Source organism: Haliotis rubra, unplaced genomic scaffold, assembly GCF_003918875.1.
Source record: "Haliotis rubra isolate DU_JTF1 unplaced genomic scaffold, ASM391887v1 Scf281, whole genome shotgun sequence".
Taxonomy (NCBI): domain Eukaryota; kingdom Metazoa; phylum Mollusca; class Gastropoda; order Lepetellida; family Haliotidae; genus Haliotis; species Haliotis rubra.
In genome coordinates, this window is record NW_025766903.1 from 658,608 (window position 1) to 670,869 (window position 12,262).

The 12,262-nt window shown below is 40.1% G+C and overlaps 1 protein-coding gene across 3 annotated transcripts in view; it reads right to left on the reverse strand.

Annotated features, from left to right (window-relative positions):
- Positions 1-12,262, reverse strand: part of LOC124281261 (ganglioside GM2 activator-like) — a 96,567-nt gene that overhangs the window by 44,887 nt on the left and 39,418 nt on the right. For 2 of the 3 annotated variants that reach the window (XM_046717291.1, XM_046717289.1), the window contains exons 1-2: positions 6,449-6,597; positions 4,622-4,829 (exon numbers count right to left, since the gene is read on the reverse strand). In XM_046717291.1, the coding sequence (XP_046573247.1) occupies positions 4,622-4,829; positions 6,449-6,539 (299 nt within the window). In that variant the 5' untranslated portion in view covers positions 6,540-6,597. Of the gene's footprint in view, positions 1-4,621; positions 4,830-6,448; positions 6,598-12,262 lie in introns of those variants that run through there. The other variant, XM_046717290.1, reaches the window with a different exon arrangement.

A 12,262-nucleotide genomic window follows, 5' to 3' on the forward strand; every position in this document is an offset into this window, starting at 1 on the left:
TTGGTATGACGCGGTTGGGTAATCGAAAATCTGCAGACGTCAACTATGTCCTAACAGGATACTCCGTCCATGTCAAGTATGCCCTAACAGGATACTCCATCCACGTCAAGTATCTCCTAACTGGAAACTCCGTCCACGTCAAGTATTTCCTAACGGGAAACTCCGTCCAGGTCAAGTATCTCCTAAGTTGAAACTCCGTCCAGGTCAAGTATGTACTAACAGGAAACTCCGAACACACCTCATGTATGTCCTAAGAGGAAACTCCGTCCACGTCAAGTATGTCTAATCTGCACACTCCGTCCACATCAAGTATGTCCTAACAGGAAACTCCGAACACATCATGTATGTCCAACAGGAAACTCCGTCCACGTCAAGTATGTCTAATCTGCGCACTCCGTCCATGTCAAGTTTGTCCTAACAGGATACTCCTGTTGACAGTCTCTACGTTGAGGCTGATGAGCCATCTCTTACACAACGCCGTATAAAATTAACTTTACAGTATATTACAAAACTTTATTCCAATGAGTCAAACCCTGCATATAACTGTGTCTTTAGTCCACTATATGAAGATCTGTATAACAAGAAGCCTTCTCTTGTTCCGCCTCTTGGTATACGAGTGCAACCTTTCCTTTCTGCTAGTGGCATTGAGCTGGAACATATAGCTCCTTCCCGTCTTCTTTCTTCTCCGCCTTGGCAATTGGTTAGGCCACAAGTTGACCTAACATTAACTACATTTAAACAATCAGAAACAAATGAATTACAGTATAAACAAGAATTTAGTCAATTAAGAAATAAATATAATACATACAAATCCTTGTTTACAGATGGGTCCAAGGATGGTGGCGCAGTGGCATGTGCCACTGTTATTGGATCCAGAACAATATCTTCTGGAATACCGGATAACAGCTCTATATTTACAGCAGAAGCAAACGCCATCTTAACAACTCTTAAATATATTCAAAGACATCCCAAACATAAACAATATATAATATTTTCTGACTCTCTTTCTTGCCTTCAGGCTATTAAAAAATTATTTTAATTGAAATAATCGAATTATATAATGATCTTGCTACTGGCCAATGCGACATCGTCTTTTGTTGGTTACCCAGCCACGTTGGCATTTCTGGGAACACGATGGCTGATATTGCTGCTAAGGCAGCCCTCAACAAATCTGTGCCACCACTTCTTATTCCTTACTCTGATTATAAAGCCAGCATTAGAACCTACATCCGTGATCTAATGCAAAAGAAGTGGGACACCCAAGTAGGTATTAATAAATTACATGCAATGAAACCCTACATTGGTTACACCTACTTGGGTTGTCAGTCCAGATTTGAAGAGGTCATTATGCGGCGATGTCACATTGGCCATACTAGATATACCCATGAATATTTGCTTAAAGGCGAAGATCCTCCGTTTTGCATCCCTTGTGATGAAAGAATCACAGTCAAGCATGTCTTGCTTGACTGCATTGAATATTCCATCACAAGGGATCTCCATTTCAAATCCAAAACTCTGAAGGATCTTTTTAATAATGTCAGTTCTCATTTAATTATTGCATTTTTAAAAAAATTAGATTTGTTGAGTGATTTGTAAATAGATATATATTTTATTATTGGTAGTTTAGATTAGCAACTGAGATTGTTAGTGGCTGTATCCTCAAAGGGGTTGAAGTATTGTAAAATTATTGTCCTCCTGAGGAGGGTACGTAAGAGATCCCAAAACATTTAGTCAATCTAAGTGTACCTGCTTTTTAATCGTAGAATAAGTGTGTTTTTAATTTATGGCTCGATGTCTCTTCTGTCGCCAATGGCTGAAGGGATGGTGTAAATCCAACTAGGGTCCATGCAGGTAGCAAAAGTAATGTAAGTCCCCATGGCTCCTAGTCTGGTGATCTACCTTCAGTTGGTGGCGATCTATAGCCCATTTTTATATTGTGTTGTCCCCTATAGTTACTATGTTTTAGATTCAATTACTAGTTTTACATATATATCTGTGATACTCTAGTTGCTTTACTGTCCTTTGTCGGCAGGTTTTTATAATGTCTATATATATATGTTCTTTTTCAATATCAAATGTTCTCGTCACGATATGGCTGAAATATTGCCGATGTGACGTTAAATAATAACTCACTCACTCACTCACTCACCTAACAGGATACTCCGTCCACGTCAAGTATGTCCTAACACGCAAACTCCATGCATGTCAAGTATCTCCTAACTGGAAACTCCGTCCAGGTCAAGTATGTCTCATCTGCACACTCCGTCCACATCAAGTGTGTCCTAACAGGACACTCCGAACACATCATGTACGTCCTTACAGGAAACTCCGTCCACGTCAAGTATGTCCTAACTGGAAACTCCGTCCAGGTCAAGTATGTCTTATCTGCACACTCCGTCCACGTCAAGTTTATCCTAACAGGAAACTCCGAACACATCATGTATGTCCAACAGGAAACTCCGTCCACGTCACGTATGTCTAATCTGCGCACTCCGTCCATGTCAAGTATCTCCTAACAGTAAACTCCATCCACGTCAAGTATCTCCTAACTGGAAACTCCGTCCACGTCAAGTATGTCCTAACTGGAAACTCCGTTCAGGTCAAGTATGTCTTATCTGCACACTCCGTCCACGTCAAGTATGACCTAACAGGTAACTCCGAACACATCATGTATGTCCTAAGAGGAAACTCCGTGCACGTTAAGTATGTCCTAACAGAAAACTCGAGCTCCGTTCATGTGAGGTATCTCCTAACAGGATGCTCAGTACACTATAATTATATCATAACACGAGACTCCGCCCATGTCAAGTATGTCGTAACAAAATACTCCGTCCACGTCAAGTAAGTCCTATGAGGAAACACCGCCTACGTCAAGTATGTCCTAACAGGAAACTCCGTAAACGTTAAGTGTGTCCTAACTGCAAACTCCGTAAACGTTAAGTATGTCCTAACAGCAAACTCCGTCCATGTCAACTATGTCCTAACAAGAAACTCCGTCCACTTCAAGTGTGTACTAACAGGAATCTCCATCCACTTTAAGAATGTCCTAACTGGACACTCTGTCCACTTCAGGTATGTCCCAACAGGAAGGTCCGTCCACGTCAAACTATGTCCTAACAGGATACTCCGTACATGTCAGTATGTCTTAACAGGAAACTCTGTCCACGTCAACAGGTCTATACTAAATATGGCATGCATAACAGGAAACTTTGCAAGCTCAAATATGGGACGCCCTCCGGTATACCTTCTCGAGAGGATGGATACTTAACAAATCGTGACTGCATTACTGATCGAAAACGTCAACTTGGCGATTTGCCTCATGTCCTCCAAGGCGTGTTTCCACATCACTAGCGGTTGCAACATCTTCAAAATCCACTAACGGAGGGTTGTCTTCCCAATTCGTTAGGCATTATTATAAAACTATATACTTAGAAACTAATTAGAAACTCCGCCATGTTTTCTATAATCAAAAGTGTTCTCAAGTATCCCCTACTTGTTTGCAGAGTGTAGGTGTAATGTGAAAAAATGTTTTTATTTTAATTCTTTGTGGTGTGTGGTCGATAAGATTTCCATACTGTATTCGGAAACGTCGATAATATGTTGTATTTCTAGCAAGTCCTAATACCAGCAGACGTTATAGTGTCACCTTTTTGGATTGTTTTCAACATTCAACTTTGTTTAAAGTCTCTGTTTCCCCTGTTTCGTCACTAACCTACTAGCCCTCAGTGTGTTGGGATCTCAAGACTGCAGGATTAGATACATTTCCTGAATCTCACCACTGTCGCTAACGACACTAACGTCACTATCGTCACTAACCTACTAGCCCTCATTCTCTTCCCACAGAGGTTACTTGTCATATCTTCCTACGAACCTCTGTTCTAATACGGCCATATTTCCCGATTCTCGTAAAATCCCCTAGCGGCAAAAGATCGCAACACGAATTATCTCCCTTGTTTCTATCCAATCAGAACACGTGTTACATCGACTTAGATTCAACTTGACTAACACAAGCAAATGTGGGGCCACAAATATCCCCCATCTGCCGGGGACTTGTGTTGATGTAACACACAAGACGTTTAATGGCTAGCTTGTCCGTTGTCAACGAGGGCGATGGAGCCGCCACTGATCCGCCATAACATGACTGAGTTCTGTCTAGAAGAAACGTTTGCGCATCGCGCAGGGGAAGAACTTTAGTTTTCTCGAGAGCATACGGAAATTACCGAGGCCTTGCGAATGATCACTTTTGAAACAACGTCGCTCATTGCACAACTAAATCTGATTGCCTCCAATCACGAGTCTTGAACGCTCACACCATGAAAGGGCCGTTTAGAACAGAGGTTACGTAGGAAGATATGACAGGAGTAACCTCTGTGGGAAGAGAATGTCTAGCCCTCAGTGTGTTGGGATCTCTAGACTGCAGGATTAGATACATTTCCCCAATCTCACCACTGTCGTTATCTAATCTTCGTGATGATTCTTCGTGAACACACACGGTCCATACAGTGGCCTTAGTTATCTTATGTCGCTGTTTACGCCATTTTATAACCGACGGCCTTAAACGGCCTAAAATCCGTTTACTTAATCCTTCAATAGACCAACATAAGTCCTCGTCATTACTTACCATGTGCCAACTGAACCACCAGTAGTGGTACAGGGCACCTTGATGAACGTCCCGAGCAGTTTCTTCTCCATGAGAACGTCCATAGTGACCTGGTTAGCGAGATCGTGTGTGATTTCTCCTTCCAGGGTTACAGTGATGTCTCCCGGCAGCACCACGGGGTTGGGGCTGATATCAAACTTCTTCACCGACATCCAGGAGTCACCGATACCTGACAAGGAAATGCAAATGAAATTTTAATCTCCGTTCGTTACACAAACTAGTCCATGAAAATCATTTGGACGCTCCACCAAAGTCCTGTTGGTCGAGACAGACTCAAACAAGCCCTGTTGGTCGAGACAGACTCAAACAAGCCCTGTTGGCCGAGACAGACTCAGACATGCCCCCGTTGGCCGTGACAGACTCAGACAAGTCCTGTTGGTTGAGATAGACTAAGACAAATCTTATCGGTCGAGACTCAGACAAGTCCTGATATCACATCGATTCATGTCCTACAACAATCAAATTCAAGACATAACAACGTATCAAAAGGTGCCTTACAAATATGATTTAGAATCAGTGTCAGACAGACTGAAAGAAATCCACACGGCTTATCTTGCCAAGCTTGACATTACACATAATCCCATACAATCAAATCGTCTTAAGGGGGGTTAAACCGACATCTGAAGCTGTGGTTTGTACCTTCCGCGAGTCCACTATGTTTCAGTGGGTGAGTGAGTTTTAGTTGTTTTACGCCGCTTTGAATTCTTTATCAGTTATACCACGTCGCTTAAAATTCTATATTATTTATACCACGTCGCTTAAATTTATATATTATTTATACCAAGTCGCATAGAATTCTATATTCTGTACACCACGTCGCTTAGAATTCTTTATTATTTATACCACGTTGCTTAGAATTCTATATCATGTATACCACGTTGCTTAGAATTCTATATTATTCATACCACGTTGCTTAGAATTCTATATTATTTATACCACGTTGCTTAGAATTCTATATCATTTTTATCACGTTGCTTAGAATGCTATATCATTTATGCCACGTCGCTTAGAATTCTATATCAGTTATACCAATTCTATATCAATTATACCACGTCGCTTAGAATTCTATATAAGTTATACCACGTCGCTTAGAATTTTATATCATTTATACCACGTTGCTTAGAATGCTATTTCATTTATGCCACGTCACTTAGAAATTCTACATCAGTTATACCACGTCGCTTAGAATTCTATATCATTTATACCACGTTGCTTAGAATGCTATATCATTTATGCCACGTCACTTAGAAATTCTATATCAGTTATACCACGTCGCTTAGAATTCTTTATCATTTATACCACGTCGTGATGTGTGGAAGAGAAGCCAAACGTTGAGTTTGCACATATCAGAAAAGAATACATCATGAAATATTTCTATTTGAACCCCCGAAAAGGCAAATTCTATACCCTCGTGTTATCTAAAAACCAAACGGTCTCAGAGTATCTTAAAATGTACATATACAATGCAATGAATATTAGATTAGATCCTCTGCATTTAAGATGTGATATTATTTACGATATATTCATGTCAACATCACCTTTTGCTACTGTATGTAGAACGGTACTATAGGCCCATGGCCTTTTCAGTACTGTAAATAAAGATTGATTGATGTGCAAGATTTAGATTTTAACAACTTTGATGACGTCATCACAATGATATGGTATTGCCAAACCTAAAATAGTCTTCGTGGCCAACTTTGGCGAAGGGTACGACCAGCTGTAGTGTGTTCTCGTCACTATACTGCTGACATTGCGATGTTTTAATATTTATTCAATCATTTGACATACCGCAGTCCCTCCACTCCAGATTTCCGGTAGAAGTGAATCCTGGGCGAGCCCCGAGGGCAGGGACGATGAGAGCTACGACCAACAACAGCATGGTAGACCTTTCAGGGACTGAGTAGAACCCGACAGTGTCTGGCAGGTTCTTTATAATCTGCGATTGAGGGCCCACGTGATGTATATTTTTAAAAGCATTCGTTTGCAGGAATTGCACCACGCTGTAGGTCTCCACTCTGGGACTCGGCACATGGACGATAAGATATTGTCTCCTGGATTATGTGCACTGTAGAACGATGAGTGGACACAGTGGACATCTGAATATGTTTATATCCTTGCTTTACTTATTCTGGCAGTATGGCACGTTTTATGGATAGCTTATTATTGTTATTATTATTATGTTTTACAGATTAAGATGGAAAATGCAGCAGAGAGGTTCGGGTGATCCTGGCACAGTCAGGCTGGTAAGGCTCATCAGCAGCTCAGGGCCTCACCCCCTCTACACGCAGCCCAGACAGCGAATGTGAATTCTCCCAGGAAACGCTGCCTAGTCGAATCCAGCAAGAACTTTCCGGAGCATATGTAGACTCCCCAACACTGCAGCCTTCTGCATTACCCAGAATGTCAGAAGGGCTGTACTCCCGGTGGAGAACCCGGGCACTCTCCTGATCTGCGCCAAGAGACACCGAGAACCAAGGGCACCGAGAACAATGGGGAGCCTGACAACAGTGTACTTGGGATGCAAGCGAGACATTTCAAAGGCGAGGTCCGCATATTTAGCATGCTCTTCCTGAATCTTGCCAATCACGTTGCTGTCAATAGGGACAGAAAATTCAATGATATAAATAAATTCATCGGCTTTATGAAAATGGACAAGATCAGGTTTGTTGGCTTAAATTCTTCTGAGGCTGTATATGGGCCTATTCCAGAGAAGTTTGAAAGCACCATTCTTCCATAACGCCCTGGACATGTTCAGGGTCATACCATGGATGGACCTCAGAGTCAAAGCCACAGGTATGGCGGAGACAAGCCATGCCATCATGTCTTTTAAGATATGCTGTTTGTGCCAAGGATGAGCATCCACTGACAAGGTGTTGGACAGTCTCTGTACATTCATTGCAAAGTCGACATTTCATATTAATATTTTCTTTAAGAATCACATTTTGGCGATTGCGAGTGGAAAGTGACTGGTCTTGGGTAGCAAAAGCCATCAATTTCACATTTAAGACCAGCCGACTTCATCCAGGCAAAGGAGATAAGCCAGTCAAATTAGCAAAAAGGTCGGAAAACAATGATGACGAAATGAAACTTAGCAGATATGTTCTACAAATCTTCCTTCGTAACATAGTAAAAGTCCCCTAAAATCCCACTTGAGCTACATCCATATTGCACGTGCAAACATGGCTACCCTATGCAACCTTTTGCTAACCTAGAAGACCACTTGCGCTTGATAAAATAGTCAAAAACTTCTTTATTTCTGTACATAAGTACATAAATGTTTGACAACTGAGGGAATATATCTCAAGATTATTGACTATTATTTCAGAAAGAAAAAATATTTCAGAGTTGTGGCCCTTTTTTGTGCTAAAAATATAATTGTTATATGTTTTTACCCTGGGTGACATAAAGACCTATAGGTATGATAAGGCTTAGATATGACCATAAGATCTTGAAGTGTATTGTTCAATGTCTTTTTCACCACAAACCACGAAAAAAAAACTTAATGAAATCATATTTTTACAGTTTGACTGAAATTGAAAATTTGCAATCCTTTGGCATTTTTAAAAGTCAATGAAAACACAATAACGTGTTTGAAGCTGCCCTGTTAATGGCCCAACAATTGCAATAATTTGATTTTTTACACTCAAAAATCAAGTAAGTGAAATTTTGATACTGATATCAAAGAATACCAAGACAATCAAACACCATTTACAGATTATGTAACAGGGCATCTTCAAACATGTATGATAAAAGATCTAAAAAGATATATTTCTTTTCCTTGTCAGTCTGGAGGAAGTTGAAGGCTGTAGCTCACCTTCAACTTCACTCTCATCAGCGTCGCTGGTTGACAATTCATGAGATGCTTCATCAGATGGTAGTTCATGATCTTCTTCATCATCCTCTGCAAGGTATACTGTGTTTGCATTGCTGCGACTACCCTGACAGTATCCACATAGACGCGAACAGTTCAATCCTGCCTTTCTCTACCCACACATACGCTCACACCCTGTTTTACAATTGCATTTGATCATGTTGATCAATGTCTCTGGTGCTGCGGGGTGGGGGTGGCGGGTGTCACGGGTTGTTACTGGCTTGAGCTGGCCACAAACAGTTTGCCATCCCCATTCATTTGGTGGAAGACTTCTTCCAAGCCATTGCTGCACTTGCAGATAAAGCCTCGGGCAATGTTCTCTCGCCGCTGCCGATGTAGGTGGCAAGGCAAATAGCTGCATTTGTGTGTGAATGGGACACTTGGCAAAGGCTCTTGTGAAACAATGATATCTGTGCTCATTCAGGGATTTAACAGACTTGGGTGCTCCATACAATGCCAATAAGAACTACTTGACAAAAACTGAAAAAAGAGCACATTAATAAGATTTGGGAATAATTATTTTATGATTTTGAGATTATTGTAATGAATAAACACTTCTCCTTGCCGGATACTGATAATTACAGCTAAAATATGCATGTTTTGTTTGTAAAGCAATTTTTATAGCATTTTAAACATTTCCTTTTTTTTAGGTTTACTGTAACCTTTTCTCAATCTTAGTTTACAAACTTTCATCCATTCACAATAAATAACGAATTTATAGGCCACACAACAATCAATTATTACTTTCCCTTTTCAATATAACGTAACTTGTTTCAAGACAGAAAAACAACTGTTTTAAATACAGGCATCTATCCTAATTAAAGTACATGGTAATTTCAATGATGTTTTCGTTTTTGAAATAATGTTAAATGCCTACTCTATCAAATTAGAAAGTTTATTTTATAGAAAGAGTTTAGAATTTCATTTCAGACAAAATTAATTGGTAAGAATACAGGGTGGTGCTTATTTTATGCAGAGATGCAGAATCGCAAGTAATGTGTTCTTTCCCTACAAGTCCACTACTCAAGGAGACCAGTTACCTGTCCTTGTTCAAATGGAGAATGAGTTAATAGCCATTCAATCAGCTTGTTAACGTCACTGGTGTCCCTCTCAATTCTAGACGTCCTTAGTTCTACGTGCTGGTCAACACTTCAAAATCTGGTCCCACAGGATTCTTCGAAGTACTCATTCATTTCAGTACAACCAGGCAATGTCAAGATAACCTTTCGTTTATATTAACTTGATTTAGTCACTAAAGACTCGAAAGTTGGCCTCACTCACTCATTCCCAAGATCCATTGCGCCAACACACTGTCTGTCAGTCCTCGACCACGTGTGACACCACCGGGTGTCTTCATCGCCCGTATGAGAACCTGTTCAATTGTCATGTCTGTCCAGATGCCAGCCCGCATCTCTGGGCATAATATCTCTCAGTTGTGAAACCTGTTGAACATACACATGGGCACTTTTGGCATAAGCAGTATGTCCTGCAGCATGAAAATGTGGTATCATCTTAAGGCAGCATCAAGATGAAGATCCCAGTCTCTGATCCTTTCAGCTCGAATGAACTGGTGTATCAAAGAAACTTGCTCAAAATATTGACACCACAACTTGGCAGTTCTGCTTTCATACAGCTTTCTCATATAGAGGTTGTTCAAATGTCACCAAACATGTTTTCTGTCCATGTTTCCTGCATTTGTCAACAGAATATGTCAGCACAGAATATATTGCGTGTGGATTCGATGCCTGCAAGTTGACAAATGGCAATGGGATCACTTTGGATCCTTCATAATTGTCAACCCTTCTGGCACACTCCATGTATTAACTCCAGCAGGGAGTGTCCTCCAATTTCAACCATACTCCACGCATCAAAAGCGTATCCAAAAGACTATGCACAGAGCTAAAAGAGGTCAGCTTTCTGACATTGGAAATGTCATGAACAGTCAAACCAAGCAAACCTTTCTTGCTCTGAAATGAACAAGTCAAAATATCAATTGACTTGGACCTGACATTGTCTGCTGAAACAGCTTTGTTACGCTTGATAACATCAGATATACAGACAGAACTACCTGGTGTGACGCACATGATTCCACCCATACTATGAAATGTGCCATATCCATCAAGTGTGCGAACATTAAAATCTGCATTGTCAAAGACAAATTGCTTGCAGGCATTTTCACCAATCTCATGATCTGCAGCCATTGCAGAATGTTCATAGGAAATAGCCTCATTATATGATGAACACACTCCCAAGGCAACCATAACATCCAGAAGGTGCTTAGATCCAATTTCTCGGTGAATATACACGGCTAAACCAAGTTGTATCTTAGAAAGGAATGATCTTTCTCTTGTTGCTGAGAGTATTTGGTGACAAATAACAGATGCCTTCAATAACAGCTCGACCCCACACATCACCACGATATTCAGCCATGTCAAGAATGGAATCTTTGGAACTAATCGTTCGAACATCAAAAATATCCCTCTTGTCTTTAGGTCTCTGAAACTATATCACAAATTTCTCCACAGAACAAGCAATTCATTTTGAAATTGAAAGGTGACAGTGATGATCTTAAGGAATTCGTCTTTCGAGGTTAGAGATTCACAGCTGCTAAAATAGAAGATTCACGAGTGTAATCTTTGCGGCAGTTTACATGAACTGAAACTGAAGTTATTCCAGATACTTTTACAGCAATTCCATCTTTGCGCCTTATACTACTTTGCAGTAAGGTAGTTAGACCTCTTGTGACGGTGACAATATCACCTGGAGATGAACTTTTGCTGTATATGATACAACACGCTGTCCGTGGAACTAGCAGCTTGAAATGTGATATGCTTCAGTATGTAATTGCTAGAGACCCCCTAAAACCTATCTTGAAGAGAGAAGATGGAAGCAAGGATAGAAATGTTGTGAGAAGCACATGCAATCGATTTCAAACATCAAATCAAACTAGAAACTTTAGAAAACTGTTACTGCATTTGCTTCAGTGAATGGTAATACCAGAGGCCTTCTCAAATCACTTGGAAGAGAAAGGGCTGTGGCAAGATATGTATTCCTTACCAACCAAGTAGGCTCTACAGAATGGAAGCTGTTCAACTTAATTGCTAACTGTTCGTGTTAAACTATTCGCTGACAAAAAGTCAAACACTTGATCAATGCTATGCATCTTAGGATCCCTTAAGTGGAAGATGATAGTTGATGAGCAATTATGGAAGAAAAGAGCAAGTGGTAGTTTACCGCCACAGGGAATTGTTACAGCCATTCTTGGGTTATGTAAAATAATTGTTGGTTATGTATCAGGGCTTTTATAATTGTTGCGATTTTCAATGGAAATTAAATTATAATTGTAAGCATAGTCATTACATTAAAACTTTCAGATAATGTTCAATTTGCCATGAAAGTATTAAAATGTTTTTAGTAAAAGCAATATTGTAAAATGCACAAAACTGTACTTAAAGCTTTTAGATCTGTGCCAAAAGTGTAAGGAATTTAAATACATAAATATGTGTATATGTCACTCATGCTTAATAATTTATATAAAAATTAATAAGTCTGAGTGAGTCTATTAAATCAATGAAGGGGAGATAACTCTATAATTTCAGCGCATAAGGTTGTCTAGTCGTAAGTACCTAACATTACTGTAACTACTTAACTTAGCCATCTAGGCGCGGAGCAAGCCAATATTTTCGTGAAAGCCCGATAGGTTGCAAAGCTTTATATTTAGATATCATTGG